This window comes from Neocloeon triangulifer, unplaced genomic scaffold (genome assembly GCF_031216515.1).
Source record: "Neocloeon triangulifer isolate White Clay Creek 2 clone unplaced genomic scaffold, ASM3121651v1 ptg000017l, whole genome shotgun sequence".
Classification (NCBI taxonomy): domain Eukaryota; kingdom Metazoa; phylum Arthropoda; class Insecta; order Ephemeroptera; family Baetidae; genus Neocloeon; species Neocloeon triangulifer.
In genome coordinates this window covers 4973994-5000680 of record NW_026775559.1, presented here as the reverse complement: position 1 = coordinate 5000680, position 26687 = coordinate 4973994, and the positions used below count along the sequence as shown (strand labels likewise).

The following is a 26687-nucleotide window of genomic DNA, read 5'->3' as shown; positions in this document are numbered from 1 at the left end:
CTTTCTCTAAGAAAATGATCTGCCAGATTCCTCGGAGCAAAATGAATATTGCATCCTTTCATTTCTTTTCCCTACCCTGCCTTTGGTTCCCTTGAGATGTTGGCCAGCCAGGCAATCTCCTCTGCAGCAAATAAAGGGAACCTCGTCGCTGGCTGCTGGCAAACAGAAATCTGATGTGCACACAGGCAATCACTTTAAAGGCTTTTGCATGCATAAGCAAATATTAATGGTCCGCCCTGTGCGCGCCATTATTTCGGCGCCCGAGGCCTTTTTTCGTCGATGGCAAAACATCCTAACGAGGTCGATACGCATCTCTTGCCTCCGTCTCGTAATTGGCAGAGCCAAAGTAAGAAAAATAATAAAAAGCTGCTCTTTTGGAGTTAAATAAGCGGACGAATTGAATGGAAAAGTCAAGAAGCGTGATGAAAAGATGAATCTGTGGGGGGTGAGGTGAGAGAGACGCCTGCATTGTGCTAAAAAAAAACTCCCCTCAGCCGCGAGAAGAAAGTTGTGATCAAATCTAAAGTAAGAAAATGCGAGGGAGAAATAAATCATGACAAAATTGCATCGCAGTCTGTGTCGTTTTGACGCACGGCGGGAGGGATATATTTGCATTTTTTGCTCAAGTCAAACTCTTTGTATCAATTTTGCTGTGCTCTGCCATTTTTCCCGCTCCCAGATATGCTGTCGATCAATTTCTCTATTGTCACATCGCATAAAAAATGGGCCATTCGGCGAATGTATATCATTTTTCCTTATCGTTTGGCTGCGTCGAGGGTCGGAGTAGTGCAATAATTTATTTCTGAACGATCGCTGGAAAACTTGGGGAATGTTTTAGACGGGGTGACAAAAGGTCACATTATGCCGTATAAGTTTCCATAAACTGCTTGTTTTGATATGACCCCCCCCCCCTCCAAGTGTCAAATTATTTTTACTTTTTTCAAATCTGATAATCATAAAGTAAATTTAGCATATTTAATTTTAATTTAAATAATTTTATAAATATTTAGAAAGATCTCAAAAAAATATAGAGAGAGAAAATAATAATTAATTATATTTCAGTAGTGTAAAATATTAAAGATTTTTATATTATTAAATCTTTATGGCACAAAAATTTTAACTGTTAGAATACATTTTTTTTTAAATTAATTTTCAAATAATAGCAATTTTATTTATATTAAATATTATAACTACTTTTTTTCTCCATTTAAAGTATTAGAACGCATATTTTAATATTTTTATATTTTTATCTTTTTTTATTAAAAACAATTTCTTATTACTAATAAACACTAACTACACTTGTTACTCAAAAAACAACCAAACAAAAGTTGATTAGTATGTTCTTACTTAGATACAGTTGTCTTTATTATATACTCAATTAAAAAGTGGCATAATAATTGCACATTTATGTTTTTATGGTGCGAACATAATTATTCAAAAAAAAAGAATATAAATTTCAAGCTAAACTGTAATAAAATAGCATAAAATTATTAACAAAAATTAGTTGTTTTGAGAATAAATGAGAAATGAGATATAAATTTAAAAACTCTTTTAAACATAGATCTGCTATATATTTTTTCGTTTGAAAAATTTCAATTCAAATTCACTAGCTGTCAACATTCCCTGAAGAGATCAATTACCAATTATCTCTGCAGCACACTTTTATTTACGAAAACATTCAGCTTGGTAATTGCTGACATTCGATATGTATATGCGTTGCTTGTATGTTTGTTCTCTTTTTATGCGGAGAAGAGCAGCAAATTAATGCAGCACAGCTTGAATTTCACATCAGCCGTTTCGCAATGTATACCTGCGGCGTGCTCGGCAGCGCAATAACGGGAAAAAATAGAGAGGAGCTAAAAACGACGGCACGTGCACATTTCATTGTTTTCCTTCTCCACCGTGCGCGCGGGCAGTAAGTTTTTATGCCTTTACCACATTCTGCGCCGCCCTTCACGCATTCATTCTCCGAAAACAACCAGTGCATTTTTTATGCGCGGCAAATCTGTGTTTCTTTCTCCCTCTTTTTTTGTTTTGTTTTCGGCCGATGCTTTAAGTGATTGAAAATGTTCCAACATGACACTCGCAGATGTCTTTTCTCTCGAAGGGAACAAAAAAGTAAGCAAGGGGGAAGAAAGAGTGAAAATTAGCACCCGCGTCTTATATTTTTCCAACTCGTTCTCCACGGCAGTTTAATTTTATTAGGCAGCTTCTCGCAGATAATAACATATTGTGCGCCGCTCTCTCCCTCTCGCAATGGGCTCAGGCACGCGCGCAAACTTGCATTGTCGAGCTGCTTTTAAGCCTGGCGATCATTATGGAAATTAGCAGTGCGGCTGGAATGTGCAGAGCGTGGCAATTAAATGTTTAGCTTCTAAACAAAAATGCCGTCCGGACGTGGGGATTTGGGAACTGCGTCACTCTTGCTCCCCCTGTGGATGCACGGGACGAACAAATTATGCCGAGCTCTGGTCAGCGAGCGGCCCCCGTTTCGACGGGGGAGTTTTTCCTCGTTAGACCACGAGTTAGTTAGTGAGCGAGGGAGAAATGTATATCTGTATATTTTACGCCAACAACAAAAACCAACGATAACAGACGGCTTGTTTTTTATCCGGAATATGCGGAAAATTTAGATGAAGTGCAGATTATGTGTCTCGTTTTCGCAATGCGCGATTGATATTTATTGCTTCAGCCGTTCATTTTGCTGAGATAAAAAAAAGTGATGGGATTTATTTCAAATAACCATGTAATTTTTAGAGGTGGAAATATATAACAAATAAAGCTTTTCTCATGTTAGTCAAATTGAATGTCAGAAATAACTGTGCATTTATTTTTATATCAGTGTTAAAAGGTTATTAATGGCCCAACTATCAACATTTTGTGGTAATGAAGACCAGGAGGAAGTTTCAATACATATAAGAATATCTCAATAAAAATAAATTTCTACAATTACAGCCGATTTCCACGATCAAAGCTTAAAATTCTAATGATATAAACAGAGTTTCTTATAAATATTTATGTAAACAAAATTTAAACTTTTTTAATAAACTTTTTTAATAATCTAAAATACATTTCCCCCAACATTTCATGATGGATACATCTCAAATTACTTTTAATTTTTCAATATACAGACTGTTATTTTCATTTTTATTAAACTCTCATCTTAATTAACACTTGAAAACTGTTTGCCATTTCAATCATTCATTTATTCTTGCTTAAACAAATCAACCTTTATTCATTTTAATTTTTGTTTTTTTAAAGCTTCATTGTGAAAAACAGAACATCAAAATAACTGACAAAGAAATCTTATGCCTTTTATTTTAAGGTTGTTTTTTGTTTGTTGAATTCATTTTTATGTTACTGCCATTCTAACGTAAAACAAACACTCTACTCCTCCACGGTTGAAACCCTTGCATTGCTTGCAAAACAACGTCTATCACTTGTCAACCCGTTGGCAGCATAACATTCAATTTAATAATATTCCTCATAGTTAAAACTGAAGAGACAATTTGGCGAATTTCTAATTAGCCTTCGCGAGACGCCCGCAGCATGCAAACGTCGTTGATTATTAGCGCGAAAGAGGCTTCGTAGGTTCTCTCGCTGATCGCATTAGCGTTCAATTACCAAAGGACAACACTGCCTCACCCACTCCCTCTGTAGCGAGCAGGCCCGACCGCTCGCTCCACTCTTGCGAACTATCTATCAAACGCGATGCTGGAATTTAATTAAGAACCCTCAACCCTTCTGCTTTGGTGGCGGCGTCTAGTTGGCTATGAAGCGCCTCTTGCCTTCAGCTGAAAAATTATTGTTGCCACCTAATTGCAAAAATCAGAGTGCCTCTTTTTATCGCGAAAATTCGCTCTGAATAATTGAGCGGGCGCGTGAGGGCGAAGCGCCAACCTTGTTTGCTCTCACCCTTTCGGCCTCCGCGAATTTCGCAAAGTTATTAGCCCCCGTGTTTATTTTGACGAGAGCGAGCGAGAGAGTTCCGCGTTAATTAACTAAATTCATCACGACCCCTGGCTGCGTATCTCTTCTCCCAGGCCAAATGAATTAGAACTAATGGTCTGCTCTTCTTGTCAGAAAGCAAAATTAATTTCGATTGTGTCTCTCTCCCTCACCTTTTTGCATCTTCTGTTTGCAAATCGTTGCTGTTTTTGACGCTGTCTCTCACCGTCAATTTTTTTACTCACGGAATCTGGTATAGGCTTTTTGCTCCGCTTGGAAGTCGTGCCGGTTGCATAAATCGTCCTTTCGCAGGCGCTCTCCCTAATCGTTTTTGGCAAACTGGTAAAATTCACCAACAAAATTAACACAAAACCGTATATTTTTTAGGGAAAGAATTTCTCGTTATTTCGATTGTTTGGGCAAAGAGGAAGTTTTCGCTGCGCAGAAATGACAGACTTTCCGCAGTCTCTGGGCGAATTACGCTTTATGTGAATCCGACGACAAAGCTTCTGCAGGGATGTGGAAAGACAAAGAGAGACACGAAAAGTCATATTAAGTTTCTGACCTAAATTTCACAGAACTGCTCGTGTTAATTAAATTTGACAAACCAGCAAGTTCTTGACGTTCTGCCAAAAGGAAAATTGTTTTGACAATTTTTGCTAAAGTTGAAGCCAACAAAAATTTTGACGTCATTCGTGATTAAAGATTTTTTTATTTATTCTTCTTCAAGATGTGATATATTATTTTTTTAAATGTACTAAATGAAGTTAAAATTGTTGAATGAATGTGTTTCAGAGTCTGAAGAGTTGCACCCGTCCCCGTACGTCTACAGCGAAATCAAAGATCCCTCCAAGGCCAGCAAAGGCCACCGCAAACACCACCGCTCCAAAGTCCGCCAGAGCGTAAGTCTCGACTCGCCACGGCCACCTCGACCCAAGAGGCCCATTCCAAAGGTCACGACCGCGCCTGCCGGTGGCGAACCGTGGTGCTACGATGCAGACGTCGAGTCTCCCCTAAGTGAGCAGGCGAAACCTAATGGGCGAAGGCACCGGAAACCCGTCGAGATGCCGTGCGACGTGTTGGTGAGATCGAGAAGCAGCGTCTGCGTGCCCTGCAAAGGCTCCATCGAGCAGGACGAGCCTGACTGCGATGACACCATGAGCACTCGCAGTGGACGTAAACAAATTTACGAGACGGCCTTTGACAGCCGCGTCTCCAAATCGGAAGATGAGCTTGATGAGGTGAGATCTAAAAATTAAACGTGCTCTTGATATTAACATTATTTGACTGCAACATTATATAGTTTCAAAATTTAAATTTAATCTTTATTCAAATGCGATTTTATTATCTTTAGATATTTTAAAAAGTAAAAAGTAAATACTTTTTCAATATTTTTCATGCAAATTTAATTAAAATGCGATGCCTTGCATTATTAAGATAAAAAATAAAACTCAAAAAGGCTTTTTAGCAGATGGAACATATAAAAAAATATGAATACATAGTTAAAATATTAATTTGATAAATAAAAATTTGATACATTAATTATATTAGTAAAAAAAATTTTTGTAAAAATGTATACACAAATTTATATTGCACTAATAACCTGTGTGGTATGAGCTGATTAATTAAATTTTTATTTACTAGGTGGATCGAGTAAGCAACCATCCCGTATTGCGAATGTTTAGCCGAGCGGCGCGTGGATTGACCCCTCGGGGCAACCGCAAGAAGAACAAAGAAAAAGAAAGTCCCGACCCTCAGGAAGGTCCGAGCCAGACGCCGAGGCCCATAAGCGCCATCCCAGGCCACCTGGCCGCCGAATTGAGTGCGATGCGAATTTCCACGCCACCTCCACCATCCGCGCCAAGCCCCATCCACACTTACACCCCTTCGCCTCCCTCGACGGCACCCTTGCCTGCGAAATTCCACACCCCCACCCCTATGAACAGCATACAGAGCGCCCCGAATCTGCCTGCAGGATCACCTGCGAGGTTGAAGGACCTCCGGTTGCCGGTCAAATCTCTCAAGGCCCGCAACCGGCCCACCTCCCTCCTGATTGCGGGCGTGCAGGCGTCCCACCGTCCCAAGTACTCGAGCACCGAAAGTATGGCCACAAGCAGCAGCAGCATGTCCAGCTTAGACTCGTTACGAAGCTCAACTAGTGAAGGGAACAGGTCAAGCACCAGCTCTGGAAGCAGGTATAACTTTGAATAATAAAATGCTAAAAACAAGTGATTTGGGGTTTATTTAATATGGTTAAAAAATATAAAAATTAAAATCAATATGAAACAGTAAAAAGTTCATGATATATAACATTTAATTTAATTTCCTGAACCCAATCTTTATTCGAAATAGAAGTTTTCTTTACAAATCAATTTGTTCCAGCAGAAGTGACTCATTGAGTTCACATTCGTCTGACTCTGGTGGTGACTTGAGAAGAGTGATGCCCACCAGGTGTGCTCCTCTTGGCCTGCTGTCCAACAAACTGCACATACTCTCCCCAATTTCTGACAAATCTCAAGAGCCCGGATCTGAGACTTCCGACAATAATAGGTAAATGATAACCAGATTTCAAACATCCTTACATTAACAATTTTAAATCAGAAACAACAACTCGCAAAAAGCCTCTCCGGAAGAAGCGGCCACCGCAGCCACACCAACGGCGGCCACTGACGACCTACCATGGGACGCGCCTAAACTGAGGCGTCGCATGCAGAACAAAAACGTGATCAACCTGCAGTTTGGCGCCCCGAAGGACATTCTGCAAGGCTCAGACAGCGGCATCTCCATTGAGAGCAGGCAGTTTGAAAATCTGCCGTTCGACATGCCAAAGCTAAGGAGACGCCTGACTGCAGCGGCCAGCAGTGCCACTTCGAGCAGTGCAACATCAGTGGCCAGCAGCTCCAAACCAGAAGATCTGCCCTTTGACATGCCGAAGTTGAGGAGGAAGTTGCGTCCTGCATCCACCTTTGAGCCAATGTCGTCAAACTCGAGCGTGCTTTGCACAACAACTGACAGCAACGCCACAGGTACAAAATAATTTTTTTCCAACTTAAATAAAAATAAATTTATTTATTATTTCTTTTTTTACTAGATTCTGCTGGTGGAGGTCCCGTGAGGCCACCAAGTCTGGACTTAGGAGGTCCTTCTGCCTTCAGACCAGTTTTGAGTTCTTCAAACCGGCCAGGAGGGCTGAGCCTCAACTTTGGCTTTGGCGCTCTTTCAGCCAGAGGCGACGAAGTGGACGTTCAAATACCTCTTGAGCGCCAAGGGTAAATTTTAATCCCTTTGACATTCAGTTCAAAAGTTGATAAAAAAATCATATCAGTTGGTTCCATGGCGCAATAACAAGGATCGAAGCTGAAGCTGAGCTGCGACTTCATCCCGAAGGGAGTTACTTGGTCAGGAACAGTGAGTCCTCCAGGCAGGACTTTTCTCTTTCCTTAAAGTGAGAATTTTTATGGGAAAAATATGGCATAAAATAAAATTTTTTCAATTTCAGGAGTGCTCGGGGTTTTATGCACATGCGAATACAACAGGACACAGACACCGGCCAGTACATACTGGGGCAATTCAGCAAGCCGTTCTCGTCAATACCCGAAATGGTTTACCACTACTCCATCAACAGGCTGCCCATCCGAGGAGCTGAGCACATGTGTCTACTGCATCCTGTTATTGAGCAACTTCTTTAGTGATTAAGGTCTTACCCTTCCCCTATTTGAGCTGTGAGTGTACATTATTCTTGCTGATTATGCCAAAGAAAAATACGATCAATTTATTTCCCAACCTTGTGTAACCAATTTTTCAACCTTAAGGAAAAATATCGCTGTTTTCATTTGTATACCACATAAGCTTCCTTTTTCGATTGGAATGATGATGAAGAGAGTCGGGTGCATTTTCATCTGTTGTTGTGTAAATTCGGTAAATTGGAATGAAAACGAGCAGAGAATTGGTACAAAAATGAAAACAATCAACTGAGAAAACTATGGTTGGTGTAAATTGTCTTGAAACCTCTCAGATGAAATTTCACTTAAATATAAGGTTTATGTTAACAAAAATATAAAGGAAAATCGACACCACTGTGAGCATCTTCCTGAGCATCGATCAGTTATCATAATTATGTGTTGTTAGAGACTGATTGTGGTTTAGTTACAAAAACTCTGTATGTTAATTAAAAAAGTTCATTAGCACACAGGGTTGCGTTAGGTGGATGTGATTTGTTGAGTACTTTAATTCCTTAATTGGTTGTTGTTCTTGCAAAATGATAAAAAGACACGATGGCTTTTTCATTGTTAAATTGTTCATTAGTTAATGTTTCTTCACTAGCTACATAAGCCAGCAATGTAATTTGTCTGCAAGTGTTAGAAATTTAAACCAAAATCTTGGACTGGACTAAAAAAAATCACCTGTTTTAAAAATGACTCTCTGGCATGTAATTAAGTACTGACAATGAGTATGATGTATTAAAATATTTGCACTTAATTCATATCTGCTTCGAGCAAAAGCAGAAGCGGAAGTGCTGAATTAAACCACCCAAACCCACAATAATAATTTTTGTTCCATTCAAAAGCTTTCTGAAAATTGTTAAGTTTTAGGGGAAATTTTGTTATCTTATCACTGCGGACATTAGAAAATCTGTAGCCATATCTTTTAGAAAGATCAAATTGTTTTCTGTTGATTGAAAAAAATCAGTGGTGCCAAATATTTTGAATATTATATATTATTGTACCAATAAGACGAACAAGCATTTTTAATATAGGCGATCAAATGGTCACTAAACTATAAATATGCTCTCTTATTATTAAAATCCCCTCTCCTCGTAGTTATAGCTATAAGTATCAACAATTTAGAAAGGAATCCCCATGAATGTGAGAAACTCATTTTTCAATTTGAAAATAAAATATATATTTGACAAATAACGTAATAATTATACATTTAGAAATTTCCCCGGGGTTCAGTTTACTTACGATGACTTTGAACTTAGGATAGATGAGGTGAAGATCTGCTGCATAATTTGAGGGATTTTCTTCAAATCGAGGCAAACAAAGGCCCGTCCAGAAGGAAGTTTGGCAGTCAATCTATGTAGAAGAAAATAATTAACAACATTTTTATAGATTTATCAAAATGAAATACCTATCAGCCTGGTTTCCTAGCGAGCCGATGAAAATGGCATAAGCATTTACTCTGGGGTCAGACGTCAAAATTCTTCCGAATCTCTCAGGTGCAATACCATATCGCTCGAGGTTGGCGTCAGAGAGGACAATTACGAATGCTTCGTCACAATCTTCCTTAGCCAAAGACTGAATAGCCAAGCTGGTGGCTTCCAATGTGTGGTCACCTGACATGCAGAATTGGGAGTGTGCGTGCATTGTCTATGTAATTTTAAAAAACATAAAATATAATAAATTAAAAAATATACGTTTTTTTTTTAATTTACCTTGATTAAATCAAGACGCTCCTTGTTGTTGGAAGGTGGAGTGGTCTTATCCACAAACCGCAGGTCGTAACTTTCTCCTGAATGGCCCATTATGTCGTACTGGAATTTGTTCTCATGTCCTTCAAAGGCCTCCATCATCATCACTGCCGCCTCCATAACTCGGTCCAGTCGACCATCATAACTATTGAACCTGCCAAAAATTTGTTGTTATTTTGTCCACGTAATCAAAATTTAAAATTGCATACCTGTACATACTTCCAGACACATCAACAACAAGTTTCATTCTCTTAGGTTTCTGCTGTGGAGCTCCAAGCTCTGGCTCTTTTTCAGCCCGTCGGCGGTAAATTGTTTTCTCACCAGTAAGACCTACATGCTGAGTTATAGATTAAAATTTTCCAATTTTCCAAATATTTGCCTTCAATTAATTTGGAATCGTCAAGTTCGCCTGTCGTCTGGTGTCGCATCCACTGACGTTCTTTGGCTTTGGCTTGCAAGCTACTCAGAATCACCCTGAGCGATTTGACTTGTCTGTGAACAGCGTCGGAAAACTGGCCGTAGAGATTGGCATCGTACTGGCTCATCCTGATTTCCCTGAGTCTCTCCTGAAACGCCTTTTGGCCCATTTCCCGAGCAGCCTTCTTGATGTGCTCGGGCACTGCGTCTTTCTCCTCTTGGCTCACCTACATTGCTAATTAAGCTGAGAAAATAAATTTATCTTGGCTATACCTGGTAGACTGGATGACCAGCATCCAATCTAAATGGCCCTCCCTTTCCTCCAAGACCAGCAGTATCTCTGCCACCAGTGCCTCCTGCCCAGGTGTTGCCTCCAACGTGAGGATCGCCCGTCGGATCGATTTTTCCATACTTAGGACTGGAGACATCTTTTCCACTTGGCTGCTCGATGGTGACCTGAATGTTGCTTGGATCAGAGCCAATGACCCGCTTCCATTCGCTCATAGACCGCTCCAAATTCGCAACACCCGTCTCCCACAATCTGACTGTACCACCTGCATCAACAGTGACCAAACCTTCATTGCTTGTCTCAGCCACTTTTACAGGAACGTCCAGCGTGTCCAGAAGCCAAGCTGTGTATGGGGAGATGGTACGAGGCCTTTGAAAATAATTATACAAATTATCTTCTATTTAATATAAATATATAATTTATACAAGTTTGTCAATTTCTTACTCAGGAACTGGAATGTAGCGCAGTTTGTCAAAAAGGAGGTCAGTGACTTCCATGAAAGCAGATGGGCTGCCTGGATTTTTCACACCCATCGCCGGTCGGATGTCTTTTGGCACCTTCCATTTGGGAACAGCTTGAACAATCTAAAACCAACATCATATTTTGATATTCTTCTTGTAATTTCTAGTGTGTAGTTTTTACCTGTCCACTTTTTGGCAAGAAAATTGGCTTATCTGGCTGATTTCCTGATGATCTCCGAGCAGCGTTTGGAGGAGTATAGTTTGATTGCACCCGAGGCCATGAGTAAATGTCATTAGCGCTGCCGGTTAATTCTGGGAAGCCAATGGCAATGGCAGCGTGGGTGTCTCTTGAGGATAATAATCTGTTTGGTGCTGTAATTGACTGGCCCAAAGCTTTGTTCAACACAAAGGGGGATAATTCAACGTTCGCTGAGCCACTAATGGGGCCAAGCAAGGTCTGCGAATTGTCGCTAATCTTGCGAATTGAGCGTGGGTACTCGTCCTGGGGGTTCAGCTTTTCCAACAAGTATTTACTGAAATTATAAAAAATTTAATTCCATAGTAAGTAGAGGGTAAAACTCATAAAATTAAGTAATACTTTCTTCTGGTGTCTTCTGCCAGCCACTTATCTTTTGAAACAAGGTGGAGGTCCTGAATCTCAAAAGGCACTTCAAATGCAAACACATTCATGTTTTCAACATTTAAAACTTCAACGTTGTTTCCTCCACTCTCATACAAAACCTAAAAGTTATCTATACTAATTTACACAAAAAGGAAATTATTTGAAAACTTACGGCCCAGTTTTCATGTGCAAAATCACCCTTCATGCGCCACTGAACAGCAGTCTTTCCGAGGAAGGATAGAGAAATTTGTCCAGCTTTATCAGTGATGCTCGTCCTGAGCAAAACTTGGCTTCCTTCTGTTGTGTCTGGGCAAACAATGGCTAGTTTGCTGGTCTATACAAAAGAAAATTAATAAAGTATAGCAATACAACAATACATAATTTTCAATTTTACCGTTTCGTCAAATATAAGCAAACATCCGTCCAACTTTCCGCCTAAGGAGGCTAAGCTCATTGTTGGATAAATACCCCTTGTGGATTCAATCAAGTTTCTCAATTCTAGCTTCTCTATGTATTCATCGTTGTACTTCATCGAGAAAAGAATTGATGGGTTTGCGATTAAAACATGCAGAATGTCATTCCCAGTGTTGATTTTGTCTGTTTCTATGAGAAAAATAATTAATTTAATAAAAAAAGTGAGCTTAGAAATTACCCATTTTAACGATTGCATCGGCTACTACATTAGGTTCGACTAACGGCAGTGACCAATAAAATTGTTGCTCACTAAAACTACTTGAGCGAGCCTCAATTCTGTCCAGCAGATGAGAGCTCTTGGGAAGTTTTACAGCTCCCTAAGTGATTTAAATAAAAAATTAATAATTTAGGAATTAATTTAACACATTTTTATCACTTACTTTCAACTTAATATTCCTTTCAGAGATTTCCAATGTCTGTGGCTCATTTTCATAAGACTTCCACTGGCCGCTTAGTTTTACTCGGGGCAAGGGGTATCTGCAACGGCAGCGCTTTCATAAATAAAACTCGTGTTTAACTTTTGTGGAAAAATATATATTTAAAATCAACAAAAACTATTAATTTACTCTTTTCCTAAGCTGACACTGGTTGGCTTTGTCCCGATGGGAATTCCGTGCTTGTGTAATGTGGTCACCAACATTTCTTTTGCCTCTTGGCTGTACGAGTCAAAATCAAAAACGTTCCTAACAACGCTGGCTATGCCCTCATCACGGAATTGCTAGAATTTTAAATGGAATAATAAAATAGTTGAAAATTACCCCTTTTTTATTTAATTTACCTGCAAATGCTTGACAATGTTGACTACTTCTCTGGTTGAATATGGATATTGGACAAGGCCTTGGTCGGCCATTGTACGAAGTTCAGAGAAAGCTCTGACTAGCTTAAGGATAATTTCCTCAGGCACATCTGGTCCATAGTTCTTAAGCAGGGCAATTTCAGAGGCTTGGCTTGGATTATCAACGGCGTGACAACTGAACAGGTCACCTTCAATGAATAAAAAATTAAGTAAGAAAGTAACTAACTTTGACCCTTGACAAATACCTAAAGCTCCAAAGAAGTCATTTCCGAGGAAAGGAAAGCCAGGTCTGTTCGCAAGAATGATCATTCTGAAGTTAGGATGCATCGGAATTATTCCTGGCAGTTTTCTTTGAGCCCTGATATCTGTGTGAGGAACAATGCGACGGCCATCCGATAAAATCATTTCTCCAGATTCAACTAGAGTCTGCAAAAAATATACGAGTCAAAAATTTGCCAAGAAAATATTGATGAATTTTTACTTTCAAAATGCAGGTGACGTGAGTGGGCGCCTTGTCTGCCTCATCAACAACCAAAACGTGACCCCATTTGCAAGCTTGGACCAAAGGTGAGTCTTCGTAAATGACGACTCCGTCCCGCACAGTCGGCTGGAGAGTCAGAGTTTGCACAGTTGTGTCCCTTTAAAAGAAAAAAAATATATATAAATTTTTCATTATCGCTGTTACCAAAAGTGGTTGAAAAAAATTATTCATGAAATTTGAGCAAAACCAATCATTTCATTTCTAAGAACTTTATTAGTCCCAATCAACCCTAGCTTATGTCAATGCGTAACTGTGACGCAGAAGGCTAAATTATTTCCTTGCACTTGATGCGATGATTTTCTGGGTCACTAAACGTACCCATGGTCTCAACAATCAGCGCTATGATTAAATTGCCCTTGGGGTCAGTGTTTGTGAAATATTTCAGCAGTCGAGTGAGACGCGCAGATCAGTCTACATTGTAATTTTGAAGTGTCAAGAGCGGAGTGCCCAACACGCAATGATGAAATTGTACGCTTGTGTAGCTGTATTAGTTTTATTACAAGTCGGTAAGCAAAATTTAAACTATATTCACGTTTCATGTCATTTTAGTTTTAATTTTCACTGCCTCTTGTGTTCTAAACTCAATATTTATTAAAATTATGTAATTGTCCTTAGGGTATGGAAGTGCTCGATGTACCAACAGCAAACTTCGTAAGTGTTGCCATAAATGTAATATTTTATTAAGTGAAAAGGCTTAAAAAAAATTTTAGCGGCTAAAGAGGACTTGATAGTAAAGGACGGGAAGACTTATTATTTGAGTAGGATCGAAGATGACAGGGACGTGCAGGTTAGATACCTGAATATAGAAAAACAGTAAAAAACTAAAAAAAAAAAATATTTCAGTTGGATTGGAGTTCAGCTCAGGCGTGGTGCAAAAAGCATGGAATGGAACTTGCTTCTTTAGAAACCAAAGACGAGCTACGTCAGTTGAGGGACCAGATGGGCGGTCAGTCAAAAATTAAGTTAATTAAGGTCATCGACCAATAAAAAAATCCACAGCCTACTTCTGGACCAGTGGCTACAGGACCAAAGGAGACACGTGGAAGAACGCTGAATTTCGGGATGTGATCACGGATACGTTCACTTGGGCGGGCACTGGTAAAAAAGTGTCTCTGGAAATCCGCAAGTCGTACTATGCTGGCGAATGTGTGGGCGCCAGCAAAGATGGACTTTACGCTTGGCCTTGCTCAAATTTGCGGTACTTTGTGTGTGAACTGGAAAACTGCTGAAAGACTAACTCACCTGTGCAGTTGAATGTATTCCCTTGGTCTATTAAGCAGGTACAGTAGACGGTCAGCCAGTTTGTTTTTGCCAACACCTTGATTGCCAACAAGCAGCAAATGCTCGCCCAACTCAAAATCTTGCATGAGCCATTCCAAAACCGCCAAGTGCTAGTTTTAATTTTTAAATAAATATAATTATTTTCCAAACTGACCATTTTTTTATGTATTACCTGGGGAACATCAAAGAACAAGACGTCCGGGACTTTCGATTTTGAAGTAGTTTTGAATCGGTTTATTACTGTGTTCCCAATAGTAACTTGCTCTTCATTTATCTCACAAGTAAGCCCTGCAGCTTCACTGTGTGGCACAGGTTGGACTCCAACTTCCGAAAGAGCACTGTCCAGCGCTTGGCGAGCCATGCTCGGCAAAAATCTTTTAAATAAATAATGCAGTATTAAAAATATAAAATTGCTTTGAATAAAAAAAGCACCTAGCAAGGCAAGCTCGTTGTATTGCGTCATAAACATTTTCATCAGGAAAAGACTTCATTCGTCGGGCAATTCTGAGTAATTGCCTCGTTGAAAAGGACCCTGCTAATGACTGAATGGTCTGATCTGCCGAGTTGCGCAAGTGATGCGCCACTTCAACCACTTTGTGTAATGGGCCGTCAATCCCACCATACTAGAATGAGACGCAAAGTTAATTGAGTAAACAAATTATTCAGAGTGACGTCTACCAAGTTGCCTATCACATGAAGCTCTTCCTGCATGCTCAGCGGTCGCATCTGGTGGTAAAGGAATAAGCTGAGCATTTCTGGTGACAACCACTGTCCTTGAGAACCCCCTATTTTCACTCAAATTGTAAAACGCAAATTGCAAAAAACATTGCGCTAACCAATGACAGGAGGTTCAGCAAGGCCGACTATCCTAAATGAAGGGTGAATTGGAAGAACTCCTGCGTTGGCAAGTTCCTCGTCAGTCATCTTATTATTTTCCTTTATTTTCTCATATCGGTCATGACGAACAAGTCTTTTTCCATCATAAAGTTGCAACTCTCGATCATGCACCAGCCTGAAATAAAATTGAAATGTTTTTGCTTATTTATTTTGTGACTTAAAAATACCTCTGAATCACAGCTAAGGTGCTAGCGTGAATTCTGTGAATCCCGTCCAGCAGGGCCATTTTGCCCTCGACGGCAGCAGTAACTAAAGGAGAGTTCCTCCAAACAGTATCTCCGTTGGCCAAAGTGGTTCTTTGCTGCAGAAGGTCCCTTGAGGTCATATCTTGGTAAAGTATGATGGGTTCAGTCTCGTAGGCGAGCAGGTCAGCTAACCTCTGCACGGTTACGCTCTTGCCACATCCCTTGGGGCCGATTAGACAAAGGTCTTGTGCGCAGTGAGACTGCAGAAGAGTGGCAATCAATGAGGACTGGTACGGAGTTTCGATGAAGCCGGGACTGTTGGATCGAGGCAAACTTTGACCTTTGACAACCTCAACCCTGCTTTGTGCTCCACCTGAGAGAAGGAAGAAAATTTACTTTAAAAAATCAGGGCATAATTTTTTTATCACCGGAGGAAAGTGAAACACTCAGCAAGTTTTGACTAACTGGATTAATTTCATTAATTGAGGTAGTGGCATCAATTGGCTTGATGCGGAAACTATTGAGCACCTCATCGACACTGGACCTTCCCTCCTTTGCGAGGAAACTTTGATACGGGTACAGTCTGAGGAAAGCTTCGTGCACCGACATGTTAGGAAACAGTTCCTGCCAAAGACACGCAAAACTTTCAATAGTACTCATTACGCTACTTATAGTTCAGTTTGATGACTTTACCAGCAATTTTGCAGCTGCTTGAAGACTGTCAGTGGGAAAATCAGGTAAAGAAAGTGCCTCGGACTCGGGCGAGAGCAATGCATGTGCGCAAGAGACGAGCTGGGAAAGTTTTGAAGGGTCAGCAGATGGGTGCGACTCTTGCAGGGCGGAAACTTGGGCCTGAAACAAAATTTAAACTTTTCTTTAATAAATAAAAATAATCCGTTGTAAAAATAAAAATAAATCTGCTGTTTCAAATGAAATGCTGTGATAAAAGCAAATTATTTACGGAAGTCCTAAATAATTTTAATTAACTCCATCTGACATTTAAATTTGAAGTGACTGTAAATTTAAAACATTATTTGTGAAGAAATTAGTTTAAATTGATTACCAACTTGTGGGGGAAGTGTGCTAGTGAAAGGCATTATTTGAACAAAGCCTTGAGGCACAAAAAAATGGCAAACTGTTTTAAAAGCCAGCAGGGATTCTCGACTTCCTTAGAAAAAAAACTAATTTACTTATTGGCGGTGACAGCTTTGTTCAAAACTAAACGCGTTCCATCGATCCGTCAGGTCTGAAAAACACCACAAATTTTTTCCCCATTTCAAAGCAATGAAACTACCACGAGGGGAATTGAAATTCATTAAATGGAACATGATTGAAATTTTATCGAGAGCACGCGGTGAGTGTTGAGAGCACAAGTAAATTGAACCGTGTGCGATCCCTATCGTGCCTATCAATCCACTAAATCGCGCCAGCCGTGCTCGCACGCGTGAATCAAGTCATAAACAATTACCGCAGCCCCACACTTGGAAATATTTCAATTTCACTCTCAGCGCTAATGGTCCCTTTGCAGGCGAGCGCGAGAAACTTTTAATATTAAATTTTATTGTTTTAATCCTAAACTTTTTGTTTCTGCGCCAAAATGACGAATGGTTTCTCCGCAGTGATTTTACAGGACAAGGTAAACTTTCATCCTCAATCAATATCTACGAAGAATGATGGAAGCTAAAAAAGGTAACCTTCAATAAATTTATATTCTCAAATAATGACGATATTTTTTTAACTCAAGTACCCCTACAGCCTTGCAATGTATTTTTATCGCTACTTTAATTTTAAAATGTATTAATTATGTTTGAAATGACAGCTTTGTTCTGATGCAAAACGAAAATACTGATCAAATTACGATTTGAAAACTCTCCGGTCTCTTAAATTTTAATTAATGCTTTGTTACACCAAGGTTTCGTAAAATTTACTTTTATTCATCTCAATCAATTTCAGCTTTAATCACTCCCTTCTTCCTGAAAACCGATTTCACCCACTCCCAAATGTACTCAAGCACCTCATTGCAATCATCAAAGTTCGTAACAGCTTTAATTTGATTTTGTAGCCCATGTAAAACTCATAAAGAGAGCGTGGAAAAGCGCCGAATTTTCCGGGGGCGTGCACTAGCTTTTTAAAAAGCGCCGCCACTTTTTCCAGCACATCTGCCGCGTGGAAAAACTGATACTGGCCATATATTGGGAAAGTTGACGTTTTTGGGAATTATCACAATTTTTTGTTTCCAGTTTTTTTCCAGCAGCGGTCTGCTACGCGGCTCCTATACCCACTCAGGAGGTACGCAGCGACGAGTGGAGCAATCTGAGCCGGGCTGGGTATGCAACCCACGTTACCATGGCGACCACCCTCATCTCGGCGCTCGGGGTGTGTGCTGATCTCCTGGCACGACGACGCCAACCCCTCTTACAGCAGCAGAGTTAGAGGCGCCTCCTGCAGACGCCACCACGCCTGGCACTCGGAAAATAATTCGGTGCGCTTTTCCGATGACTGGGAAATTCTTAAAAATGTCTCGCGCGTCTCGGTTGCTGCCACGAAATAATCTCTTTTCCAAGTTTTTAAAAATGGTCGGCGACAAAAAATTATCTGTTATTAATTACTTAATATATTCATAACATCTATTCCAACCTTGCAACACACCCAACTTTGTGTTCATTGTGTGTTAACAGGTGTAAATACAACAGCGCAAAATTGAGAATATAGAGAAAAAAGCTAAAAAAAAAGCAGTCTAAAACGAAAAGGGAAAATAAATTTTTCATTTTAATCGTAAAAAAGAAAATAATTTATAAATAAAGTAACAATTATTTAAAATTTAGTATATTTAATGCTTTAGTTCAATAATTTAAAAAAGCTGCACGAATTTACTAACATGAAAAAAGATTCTGACGCTTTTGAGAAATATTCAAACATTTTAAACTTTGATTATTTATTTCTTTGTTTATTCTTCATTCGGAATTTTCAAGTGAACATTCATGTTGCAAATACTGACAAAACTAGCTTGGAAGAGCTTTAAATCGCTTCATTTCAGTTTTCAAACAAACTTTTGATTACAAAAAGTGCCCTTGACAAAAGTTAGACGATATCACGAAATGGAAAATTATGAAATGAAATAAGTCTTTCAAGTCTCTGTGTGTCCTCTTCCCACAACGAAAGTAAATTTTAACGACAAAATGTTTAACCAGCTAGCGAAGTATAGTTTACGACCAACCAACTTTACAACACGGAAGCTCTATTTCGCATATCGAAAAACACAATTCTAATTAATATAGTTGCGCGAGAAAACAGCGAGTGTGTCCTCTTGTTCGGGCGCGCATTCTCATTAGATTGCCAAACGCGTGTTTTACAAAAGTTCTCGGCAATTTTAGCATGGTTGTGGAGAGTATGTCGCGTGTCTCGACTCCATCACGACCCCCGGGCCCAACTAATGCTCTAATAAAGGCAGCAGTGTGAGTGAGTCTTGCATTATGCCCAGATAAATTATATTCCTTTACCACCACCATGTTGTGAATGTTTTATTTTTTCTAAACGCTGCATGTTTTAAGAATCAAGATTCGGCTGTCGGATCCGCAACGATAAATCTTCACATTATTCCAACCAGTGAGCAGCACGCCGTGTAAAAAGCATAAAAAAATCAGGGATAGCGATTCAATCCTATAAGCACAAGTTGTTAATTAACTTTTTTATCCGTGAGTTTTCTTTAATTAAAAGGTAATTTTCTAAATACAGATCAAATTTACGCCCCGAATCGATTCCCAAGGCAATTTTATTGGTACTTCAGCAAAAGAGACTGCCCTCTGCTCCGATTTCTTTAATGTATAGCCATAATGGAACCATAGAAAATTTTCTTTTCCCTCCGAGATGATTTGTATTGCAGTATCTGATTCAGGCGTTTAAATCTATTGTTACTAAAAATGATTTAATTACATTTGCCACAAGATACAAAATCTAGTGGTAGGGAAATAACAAAAAGGTTCATTGTAGGATGAAGTATAGAACATTAATTTTCTGACAGTGTGGAATTAAATCATTGGCGTTGTCTCTTTTGATGTCAAGCATTTCAGTTTTGATACACCTTATTTGCTCATTTTTCAACGTCTACAAATTTCTTTGTATGACTAGAGAAAAAAAATGAGAGTCAATAAAAATTACTTTTAACAAAATGAAAGAAAAATTTGCAACAGTTAAAATATTGACGCAAGAAATGATTAAAAGCAATCTCAAATAAAAAAAAGCAAATGGATTGAAATGAGGACAGTCGGGGTAGCCAAAAATTCAGCAAGGGATCATGTGGCCTTGCGAACGTGAAGTGATTTACTACTTTTTCGCACGCACTCACAAAATACACTTCATTTCATACATATCAAGTAAATTTTCAACGTTTTCACAAAATCGAGAGTGGTTACTCGGCGTTTTCCCATAGCAGGTAAGATGTCAAAGCGGCAGTTCTGGATTGAGGGTGATTTATTGCTCGAAACAGACATGGAAAGGATTACGGTGGCGACGCGTCGTAAATCAAAACAATTAGAGCTCGAATTCTATATAGCATTTAATTACACGGCTTGCATGCATTGTGTGCGATGCTAGATGTAATAAGCACCAGATAATTCATTGCGGCCGTACCTGCACTGTATTATTTGCCCATATCGTAGCGTGCTCGCCCAGTGTCGTCGTATTTATTACTTCGGCATTCCGCCCATTTCCCACGTGAATTCACAACAGAACATTTTCGCCACGAAATAAACCTCTCTCTCTTATTTATGCAATAAAACTTTTGCCAAACGATTGTATTTATTTCTCGAGTTCTGCGATAAAATTTTATATCTGGAAAGAACACAAAACGACCACTTGTAATTTAATGGTTTTCAAAGTGTTGGCGTCAAATGCTAAAAGCTTAAGAAAAATAGGCGCGTTAAAGCTAAATTTGCACACTTTGCATGTGTGGTTGCTGCTGCGGTATAAACACGGAGTGGCCATGTCAGACTATCATTATCCTCATACATTATAGGGTAAGTATTTATGGTAAACAAAAGCAGCACCATAGCATGAGAAAGTTTTGATATGCAAACTACATTATGTGAGGTTTACTTTGAAAACACATGTTTAGTTTAAAATTAGACAAATAAATAATAAAATTTGAGAAAACAAGCGTTCAAAAGTATAAATCGAAATGAGAAAAAGGTTTCTTCAACTTAATTAAAGAAGGAAGAATTTTTTAAATAGGAATTTTTTTACATAAACTGCGATTTCCTTTTTATTTATTTAGAAACAAATCGTCTGCCTTCTTTCTTTTAAACTAATAGTTTAAATATCTTTTATCAAATAATAGCTTTAAAATTAAATATAATTTTCGTCCTTTTTTAAAGATGTAAAACTTCTAACTTGAGACAAGATTCTTGAATTTTAAATTTATTTTTTACAGCGGCGGCCGAGTCTCTTTTGATGTCAAGCGTTTTAGCAGACATCTGCAGCTACAAACACTTTCTTTTAATTTTTTTCCAATTTAAAACTATTTTATAATGTCCGAGAAGAATAAATAATAATAACTCAATAACTGTTTCAATTAATTCAATTCCCTGGACAGCATAATAATTTAGTGTGTCACGCAGTCTTTAAAGGTGAAATGAAATGTCAAACGCGAGAGAGCTTGCTTAAATGTGCGTACATTCATTCTATTAGGGCGCGGTGAAACAAGGGTTGCTTTTGTGACACAGTTCCCGCACCAGCAGGTTCTGAGGGGGTCTTCCAGCCAGCGCTCATCCTCGGAGGAATCGATAAAAAAAGAGCTGCTGCACGCCAAGTCACAGAAATTTTTGTACGTTCCAAAACGTGTTACGCGATCCTGTCTTTTCCCGACAGGTTATTGACTTGAGATAATACGGTGGCTATGATATGAGAAACACAGACGTCGCTTTTCAATGCGTTTGATTTATCTGCAACCGGAGGCAAATTTAACATGCGCACACCGAAAAATAAAACGTATTTTTTGAACGAAATGAAAGACTGCTGGCGTATTAGATGCCAATTTTCCATCATAAATCTAAACTCCATTCGTGTCTGGATGCAATAATATTTTTGAAATTTTCTAGCTGTACATTTTTTTTATTGTAGGTTTGAAGTTTAATTGAAGTAACACACCGTCGCCTGAGCAAGCACATTCTTCAAGGGGAAGCGTGACACGATGGGGATTAATTAATTACACTAACCCACTGAACTATTAATGCAAAATGTAATTATATTCAGAATGTGCAGGTACACGCGATATACGAACATTTCTCGAAACACATGACGGGAATGCTGTGAAATATTATTGTTTCACAGAAGAAAAAAAATCTGTCATAAAAGTATGTGGCATTTCACAGGGGGACAAGGTCAAATATAATTCAACAAAAGTGTGAATTGAGGAACAACAATTACATTTAATTTATTCAAGCAAAGCTCAAATTCAGACTTTTCTTTCAGCAAGCAAATCCACAAAGCTAGTTTATAAATATATACAAAAATTGCACATAATTCGCAGTCAAAGTTTTTACTCTCAACACAGCTACCTGTCACTTGAATGGTCACTGATTGCGTCACTATCAATTCGAGGTATAAAAACGTGTAGCTGCGGTCGACCTCTGGATTGCTGATCGTTTGCCCAGTGGATCGAGGGTGATGACTTCACTGGGGTGACAGTGATTACAGGTTTCAGGCCTGCAGCGAGCTTCCGAGGAACAGATTGGGCTGTAATTGCCAGCGTTTCATCTGAAAAAAATAATTTTTTCCCTCAAAATTCTATTTTTATTTGGCATGTCATAAAATTAATTTAAATTGTGATGAAATTTTTGGAAAAATTAGAAAATAATTTTGGAAAAAAAATACTCACTATTGCCAAGTTTAGATGACCATTTTGCAGGCAGTTTTCTCTTAACCCTGATTCTAGGCTGCTTAAGAGGAGACGATTGTGTAGACGGTCTACTCATAGGCGACTTTTGCGCCCTCTTCAGAGTCCTCAAATCAACCACCCTTGGTCTATTTCTCTTCGCCTCCCTCTCCAGCCACTGCAGCACCCTTTCAGACAGTGGATTCAAATCTGGCAGCCAGTTGTTGTAATTCGGAAGATCAAATTCTTCAGCGTCTTCCTCGTCCTCGCACTGGTTTTCTTTGTTTTCACTTTCAGAGGCCGAAGACGTTTCGCTGCTGCTCGTTTCCAATTCTTCCAAGACAATACGTTTCGGACACGGTTCCTCCTCTGCTTCAACTGGCAAAAGCGGAAAAACTTCCTCCTCGGGGCTGGGAAAGTCTGGAGATCTTTTCTTCTCTGAAATTATTGCAACCTTTGGTTCGGAGGCGAGCACCAGTTGGAGTTTCATGAGACACCTTTCGAGTTCACTGGGACGCGGTCGCATCGGCGCCGGAACTTCTGGAGCAGATTGGGACAGCAGAATTTTGCTGAATCGGTTTGGCGCCGGCTCGTTTTTTGCAAAAAGTGGATCGTCTTTGGAAAGGATGGCGTGTCGGACGCCATTCTGCCACACCGTCTTGACGAACAAGGGCCGCTGAGAGGTCTCCCAGCGGGCCCGCTGTACCAGCGCGGGCATGGCTCACTGAACGAATTCGCATTTCCACGGAGAGAGCAGTAAAAAACAAAAAGCGCGGCGCAAGCGCTTCCTCCGTCTGTCAACCCATTGCGTGATTTTGTTCCGAAAGATAGCGATCGGCCGAGGCGATCCCCGAGGACCCCGAGACAGCCTAAATCAACATTTCCTTCCGCCTAACCGTGTCTATTAGCCCTCTCTTTATCAAACCCTTATTTAAAAATAAATTCGTAAGTGACTGGCTGAACTGCAAGGCAAACAGAGTGCGCTTTGATTGGCATCAAAAGTTATTTTGAGATATTTTTACTGTAATTACAGAATAAACAAAAAGGTGGAAAAACGTACCATGGGAATTTTTAGTACCTCCACGCAACCCTCCTGACACATATTACATGTAATAAACATATTTACGATGTGAATGACGGCAGCGTTCAGTGCTTCAAAATTTACTCTCGGAAAAAGAAGGAATTTCTGCATTTATATAAATATATTATTTTCTAGATTAACATGTGCCCGCTTTGTTATATAATGGGACATAAGAAGATAATTTCAATTAATTTTTACATTCGCATAGCAAAATTAATGTATGTGTGAGTGTGTGTGTGTGTGTTTTTTTAATTATAAAAATTTTAAGAAAAATTTTGTATGAATTAAAATTTTTAGTAAAAAATTATGTCCTACCTGAAATGATAGATTGTGGACATCCCTAGCTTGGAACCTGGACCTCAGGGGTGGGTCCAGTGGATTCCCGGTATATCTAGGAACAGGAAGACCTAGAGCAATGACTCTGAAGTCTTCATCTACTCTAACAAGTTTCCATCCATCCAGCTCCTCTTTAGAGTGTTCCTTTAATCACAAAAATAATGCATATTAATTTAATACAAATTATCTAAATTTATTTCAAATTTATATCCTAAATATTTTGAGATGTTTAATTTATTTATTTTTTTTTTTAAATTACCTCCAATAGTTTGTCGTATCTTTTTGCTGCCATGAGAAACCTGCCATCTTCAAGCTGCATTTCTCTGTTTTCGAGCAAATTGTTTAACACCGGCAAGACATTTCTCTCGACCTTTTCAATGCCCTCGAGTATGAGGACTCGGCCCTCGATGGCAGCGCGGACGGCACTTTGGTCGAGGTAGGTGGCAGTGCCCTTGGAGATTTCCCGCCGCTGCTTCAAGTCAGACTCAGTAGTGTCTCTGGACAAAGACACGTACTCGAGTTCTCGGTTGGTCAACTCGAGGAACTGCATGGCGATGGTGCGCCTCAGAGGCCCAGGACGGCCAATCAGAAAGATGTCTTGGTGGAGGACGTCCTTCTGGAGCATCCATCTCAAGTGGGCAAGGGTCTCTTGGCTTAATCCTTTATCACCGACTAAAAGTTTTGAGAAAACAATTAATTTATTTGTTTAATTGTTTTTAATTAGATACATACTGTAATTGCATGGCACATAGGCTGGCTGCTTTGGCACCTTCAGTTCTTTAGAAACATCCCCTATTGTAATTTTTCCACCTTCTAAAATAATAATAAAAAAATGCATTGGAGTAAGGTTCAATTTCAAATGGGATTTCAAATTTACTTGACGAATATTGTCGGGTTATTACGGCACCATCAGAGTTGGACACAGTTTTATGAATTGACAGTTTGTGGCCATTCAATATTCGGCTTAACACCGATATTCTTCTGGCCGTCGACATTTGTCCAAATTAGAATCAAGTACAAAGTCAAGATAAAAATATTCCAATCATGTTTGTCGAACAGACTCAAATTATTTGACCTAAAAATCACAACTTTCTGAAGTAACTTCACTGACAGCTGTTTCCACTTGCAGGTCAAGGGTCAATTTTGAAAACTTTTGAAATCTTATCTTCAATATGAGCCTAATATATTGAGATTTGATTAAAAAATAAAATCTCACTCGCAAAATCACAACAAAAGCATGCAGATCATCTGGCAAAATTCTCTATACGCGTGGAAGTGCATCCGAGCGCCATCTAAATTCTGAAAATTACAAATAAATAAATAAAATTTTCGCCGCTAGGTGGTCAATTTCAGATCAAAACAAAAACATCAAACAAACCAAAAACCAAACCAACACAATAAGAAACTAGAAACCAATACTAGAAACCAAGAGAAACGTACTGCTGCCAAGGTAATTGTGATAATGTGCATTATACATATACATATGTATGTACATACCTTTTTTGTTCACACCAGTAATACCCATGTACATATTTATGCAGAAGACATTTCGAAAATATAATGTAAAATTAAATCACTAAATGAATAATTTCATTTCAGTCAAAATGTCTCTTGGCCTAGTTGCGTATGGAAGCAGTGGCGAAGACAGTGATGCCGATAGTGGAGACGAAACCATTCCAGTCACTCCGTTGTCCATTAAAAAGGGCCTTGCCTTGCCTGCCCCCAAAAAAGTAACAACAGCAGCGGACGAGGATGAAAACCCTGTGGCCAAGCAGCCCAAAAGCATGTTTTCCGCCCTCCCAGCTCCTAAGAAAGACGTTCTTGCAGGTTTGGTAGAAGAGACTGATGACCCGATTCCCTCAGGCAAAAACGGCACCGGTCCAAAACAGAAAGTAAAAATTTCTGTTCCATCCCTAACGCAGGTAAATTGTGGATGAAGAAATTTGGCAAAACCTATTAAAATATAAATTTGTTCAGTTCAAAAATGACGTTGAGGAGCCGAAGCCTAAAAAGCAAAAACTAACGCCAGTAAGTTTCCAAAAGGTTATACAATGAAATTGTATTCAAATTTTTTATTTTTTAGAAAGGATCAGGTCTTTTGGCATTTCTGCCAGAGCCGGTGAACACAACGACAGGCAAGAAAGCGATGATCCCTCATATATTGACTAGGAAACCCCTTCCGAAACCTGCCAAGAAACCAGTTCCAATGAAAAAAGCACCTCTACAGAAACCTGCGTTAGTCACAAATTATTCAGAGTCTGAAGATGAATCCGGAGATGAAAGCAGCGGATTCACTCCATCGACTAGTAGATCTGGCATAGATTTCTTCTCTCTAACGAACCAAGTCCAAACTGTTGCTGCGGAAATTAACCTGGACGATCTTCTTCCTCAAGCAGGACCTAGCAAGCCAGAACAAATTCCAGAAACTACTTACGCTGAAGTCGAGGAGGTGGAAGAGACGGAGGTTGTCAGTGATGAGCCTCAGGAAGAAAAGGAGCTTTCAGACGAAGCGGTAACTTTATTCTAATGAATTTTGATCTTTTTTTTTTATTTGAATTTTTTATAGATTCGCAAACTTTGTGGCCGAAGACAAGAGGACCTCACTAACATGATTGATATCCAAGGTGAAGCTGTTTATGCCGATTCGAAGGAGTGGATGTTGAGGAATTTGACAGAAGAGCCCGAGAAAGACTACTCACACAGAGACAAAACGCCAAACTCCACACAAAAGAGAAAGCACCAAATCACATATCTTGCTTTCCAGGTTTGTATTATGAAACTATATTTATGCATTACAAAATTAAGCAATGGGTTTATTTTTAGGCGAAGGAAAGAGAAACGGAGCTCAAAAACCAATGGGCTGCCAACAGACAGTCAAAGAAGCAGACTCAAGCAAAATATGGGTTTTAGATTAATTTACTGTTAGTTTTGTATTACTAAAAAACAATAAAATGGAATTCTAATGTTTTTATCTACCTGCCTCACGTTTTTCAAATATTTCTATCTCTATTCCATAAT

General features: G+C 39.2%; 5 protein-coding genes across 6 annotated transcripts in view; 3 read left to right on the top strand and 2 right to left on the bottom strand.

The window, feature by feature from the left end:
* The window catches only part of LOC132203634 (serine/arginine repetitive matrix protein 1), an 88071-nt gene extending 79225 nt beyond the window's left edge, over nucleotides 1–8846 (top strand). The window contains exons 4-10 of one of the 2 annotated variants that reach the window (XM_059631535.1): nucleotides 4744–5189; nucleotides 5593–6143; nucleotides 6334–6498; nucleotides 6550–6974; nucleotides 7040–7217; nucleotides 7274–7393; nucleotides 7448–8846. In XM_059631535.1, coding sequence (XP_059487518.1) covers nucleotides 4744–5189; nucleotides 5593–6143; nucleotides 6334–6498; nucleotides 6550–6974; nucleotides 7040–7217; nucleotides 7274–7393; nucleotides 7448–7637 — 2075 coding nt within the window. In that variant the 3' untranslated portion in view covers nucleotides 7638–8846. The remainder of the gene's footprint in view (nucleotides 1–4743; nucleotides 5190–5592; nucleotides 6144–6333; nucleotides 6499–6549; nucleotides 6975–7039; nucleotides 7218–7273; nucleotides 7394–7447) is intronic. The other variant, XM_059631536.1, reaches the window with a different exon arrangement.
* On the bottom strand, nucleotides 8820–24931 carry LOC132203633 (von Willebrand factor A domain-containing protein 8). The gene is made up of 29 exons (XM_059631534.1): nucleotides 24547–24931; nucleotides 24402–24482; nucleotides 23929–24341; nucleotides 23649–23813; nucleotides 16075–16233; nucleotides 15810–16005; nucleotides 15364–15754; nucleotides 15136–15311; nucleotides 14978–15084; nucleotides 14732–14922; nucleotides 14472–14673; nucleotides 14261–14409; nucleotides 12959–13115; nucleotides 12723–12903; nucleotides 12460–12665; nucleotides 12248–12399; nucleotides 12062–12158; nucleotides 11860–11998; nucleotides 11602–11810; nucleotides 11380–11541; nucleotides 11184–11326; nucleotides 10767–11118; nucleotides 10569–10708; nucleotides 10109–10493; nucleotides 9798–10062; nucleotides 9628–9748; nucleotides 9383–9572; nucleotides 9079–9317; nucleotides 8820–9023 (listed from the first exon to the last, which is right to left on the bottom strand). Exons 1-29 carry the CDS (start codon nucleotides 24662–24664, stop codon nucleotides 8909–8911), a joined length of 5601 nt encoding a protein of 1866 aa, XP_059487517.1. The 5' UTR covers nucleotides 24665–24931; the 3' UTR covers nucleotides 8820–8908.
* On the top strand, nucleotides 13385–14452 carry LOC132203640 (uncharacterized). The gene is made up of 5 exons (XM_059631546.1): nucleotides 13385–13524; nucleotides 13634–13669; nucleotides 13729–13805; nucleotides 13862–13964; nucleotides 14018–14452. Exons 1-5 carry the CDS (start codon nucleotides 13476–13478, stop codon nucleotides 14245–14247), a joined length of 495 nt encoding a protein of 164 aa, XP_059487529.1. The 5' UTR covers nucleotides 13385–13475; the 3' UTR covers nucleotides 14248–14452.
* Nucleotides 21774–23520, bottom strand: LOC132203638 (uncharacterized). Its single transcript, XM_059631542.1, has 2 exons — nucleotides 22256–23520; nucleotides 21774–22134 (listed from the first exon to the last, which is right to left on the bottom strand). Exons 1-2 carry the CDS (start codon nucleotides 22968–22970, stop codon nucleotides 21932–21934), a joined length of 918 nt encoding a protein of 305 aa, XP_059487525.1. The 5' UTR covers nucleotides 22971–23520; the 3' UTR covers nucleotides 21774–21931.
* Nucleotides 24932–24975: 44 nt separating the features above from the next.
* Nucleotides 24976–26648, top strand: LOC132203636 (proline-rich protein PRCC). Its single transcript, XM_059631541.1, has 6 exons — nucleotides 24976–25119; nucleotides 25269–25591; nucleotides 25647–25697; nucleotides 25753–26181; nucleotides 26236–26433; nucleotides 26493–26648. Exons 2-6 carry the CDS (start codon nucleotides 25274–25276, stop codon nucleotides 26577–26579), a joined length of 1083 nt encoding a protein of 360 aa, XP_059487524.1. The 5' UTR covers nucleotides 24976–25119; nucleotides 25269–25273; the 3' UTR covers nucleotides 26580–26648.
* Nucleotides 26649–26687: the final 39 nt, after the last annotated feature.

Bases quoted from the DNA above. Each gene is read 5' to 3' on its own strand.
- LOC132203640 (XM_059631546.1), top strand. From the start codon at position 13,476: ATGATGAAATTGTACGCTTGTGTAGCTGTATTAGTTTTATTACAAGTC. The intron at 13,525-13,633 runs GTAAGCAAAATT...AATTGTCCTTAG, and splicing joins ATTAGTTTTATTACAAGTCG to GGTATGGAAGTGCTCGATGT. The intron at 13,965-14,017 runs GTCAGTCAAAAA...AAAAATCCACAG, and splicing joins GTTGAGGGACCAGATGGGCG to CCTACTTCTGGACCAGTGGC.
- LOC132203638 (XM_059631542.1), bottom strand. From the start codon at position 22,970: ATGCCCGCGCTGGTACAGCGGGCCCGCTGGGAGACCTCTCAGCGGCCC. The intron at 22,135-22,255 runs GTGAGTATTTTT...TATTTTTTTCAG, and splicing joins GTCATCTAAACTTGGCAATA to ATGAAACGCTGGCAATTACA.
- LOC132203633 (XM_059631534.1), bottom strand. From the start codon at position 24,664: ATGTCGACGGCCAGAAGAATATCGGTGTTAAGCCGAATATTGAATGGC. The intron at 14,674-14,731 runs GTGCTTTTTTTA...TTTATTTAAAAG, and splicing joins CAACGAGCTTGCCTTGCTAG to ATTTTTGCCGAGCATGGCTC. The intron at 10,494-10,568 runs GTAAGAAATTGA...TTATTTTCAAAG, and splicing joins CGCTACATTCCAGTTCCTGA to GCCTCGTACCATCTCCCCAT.
- LOC132203636 (XM_059631541.1), top strand. From the start codon at position 25,274: ATGTCTCTTGGCCTAGTTGCGTATGGAAGCAGTGGCGAAGACAGTGAT. The intron at 26,182-26,235 runs GTAACTTTATTC...AATTTTTTATAG, and splicing joins AGGAGCTTTCAGACGAAGCG to ATTCGCAAACTTTGTGGCCG. The intron at 26,434-26,492 runs GTTTGTATTATG...GTTTATTTTTAG, and splicing joins TCACATATCTTGCTTTCCAG to GCGAAGGAAAGAGAAACGGA.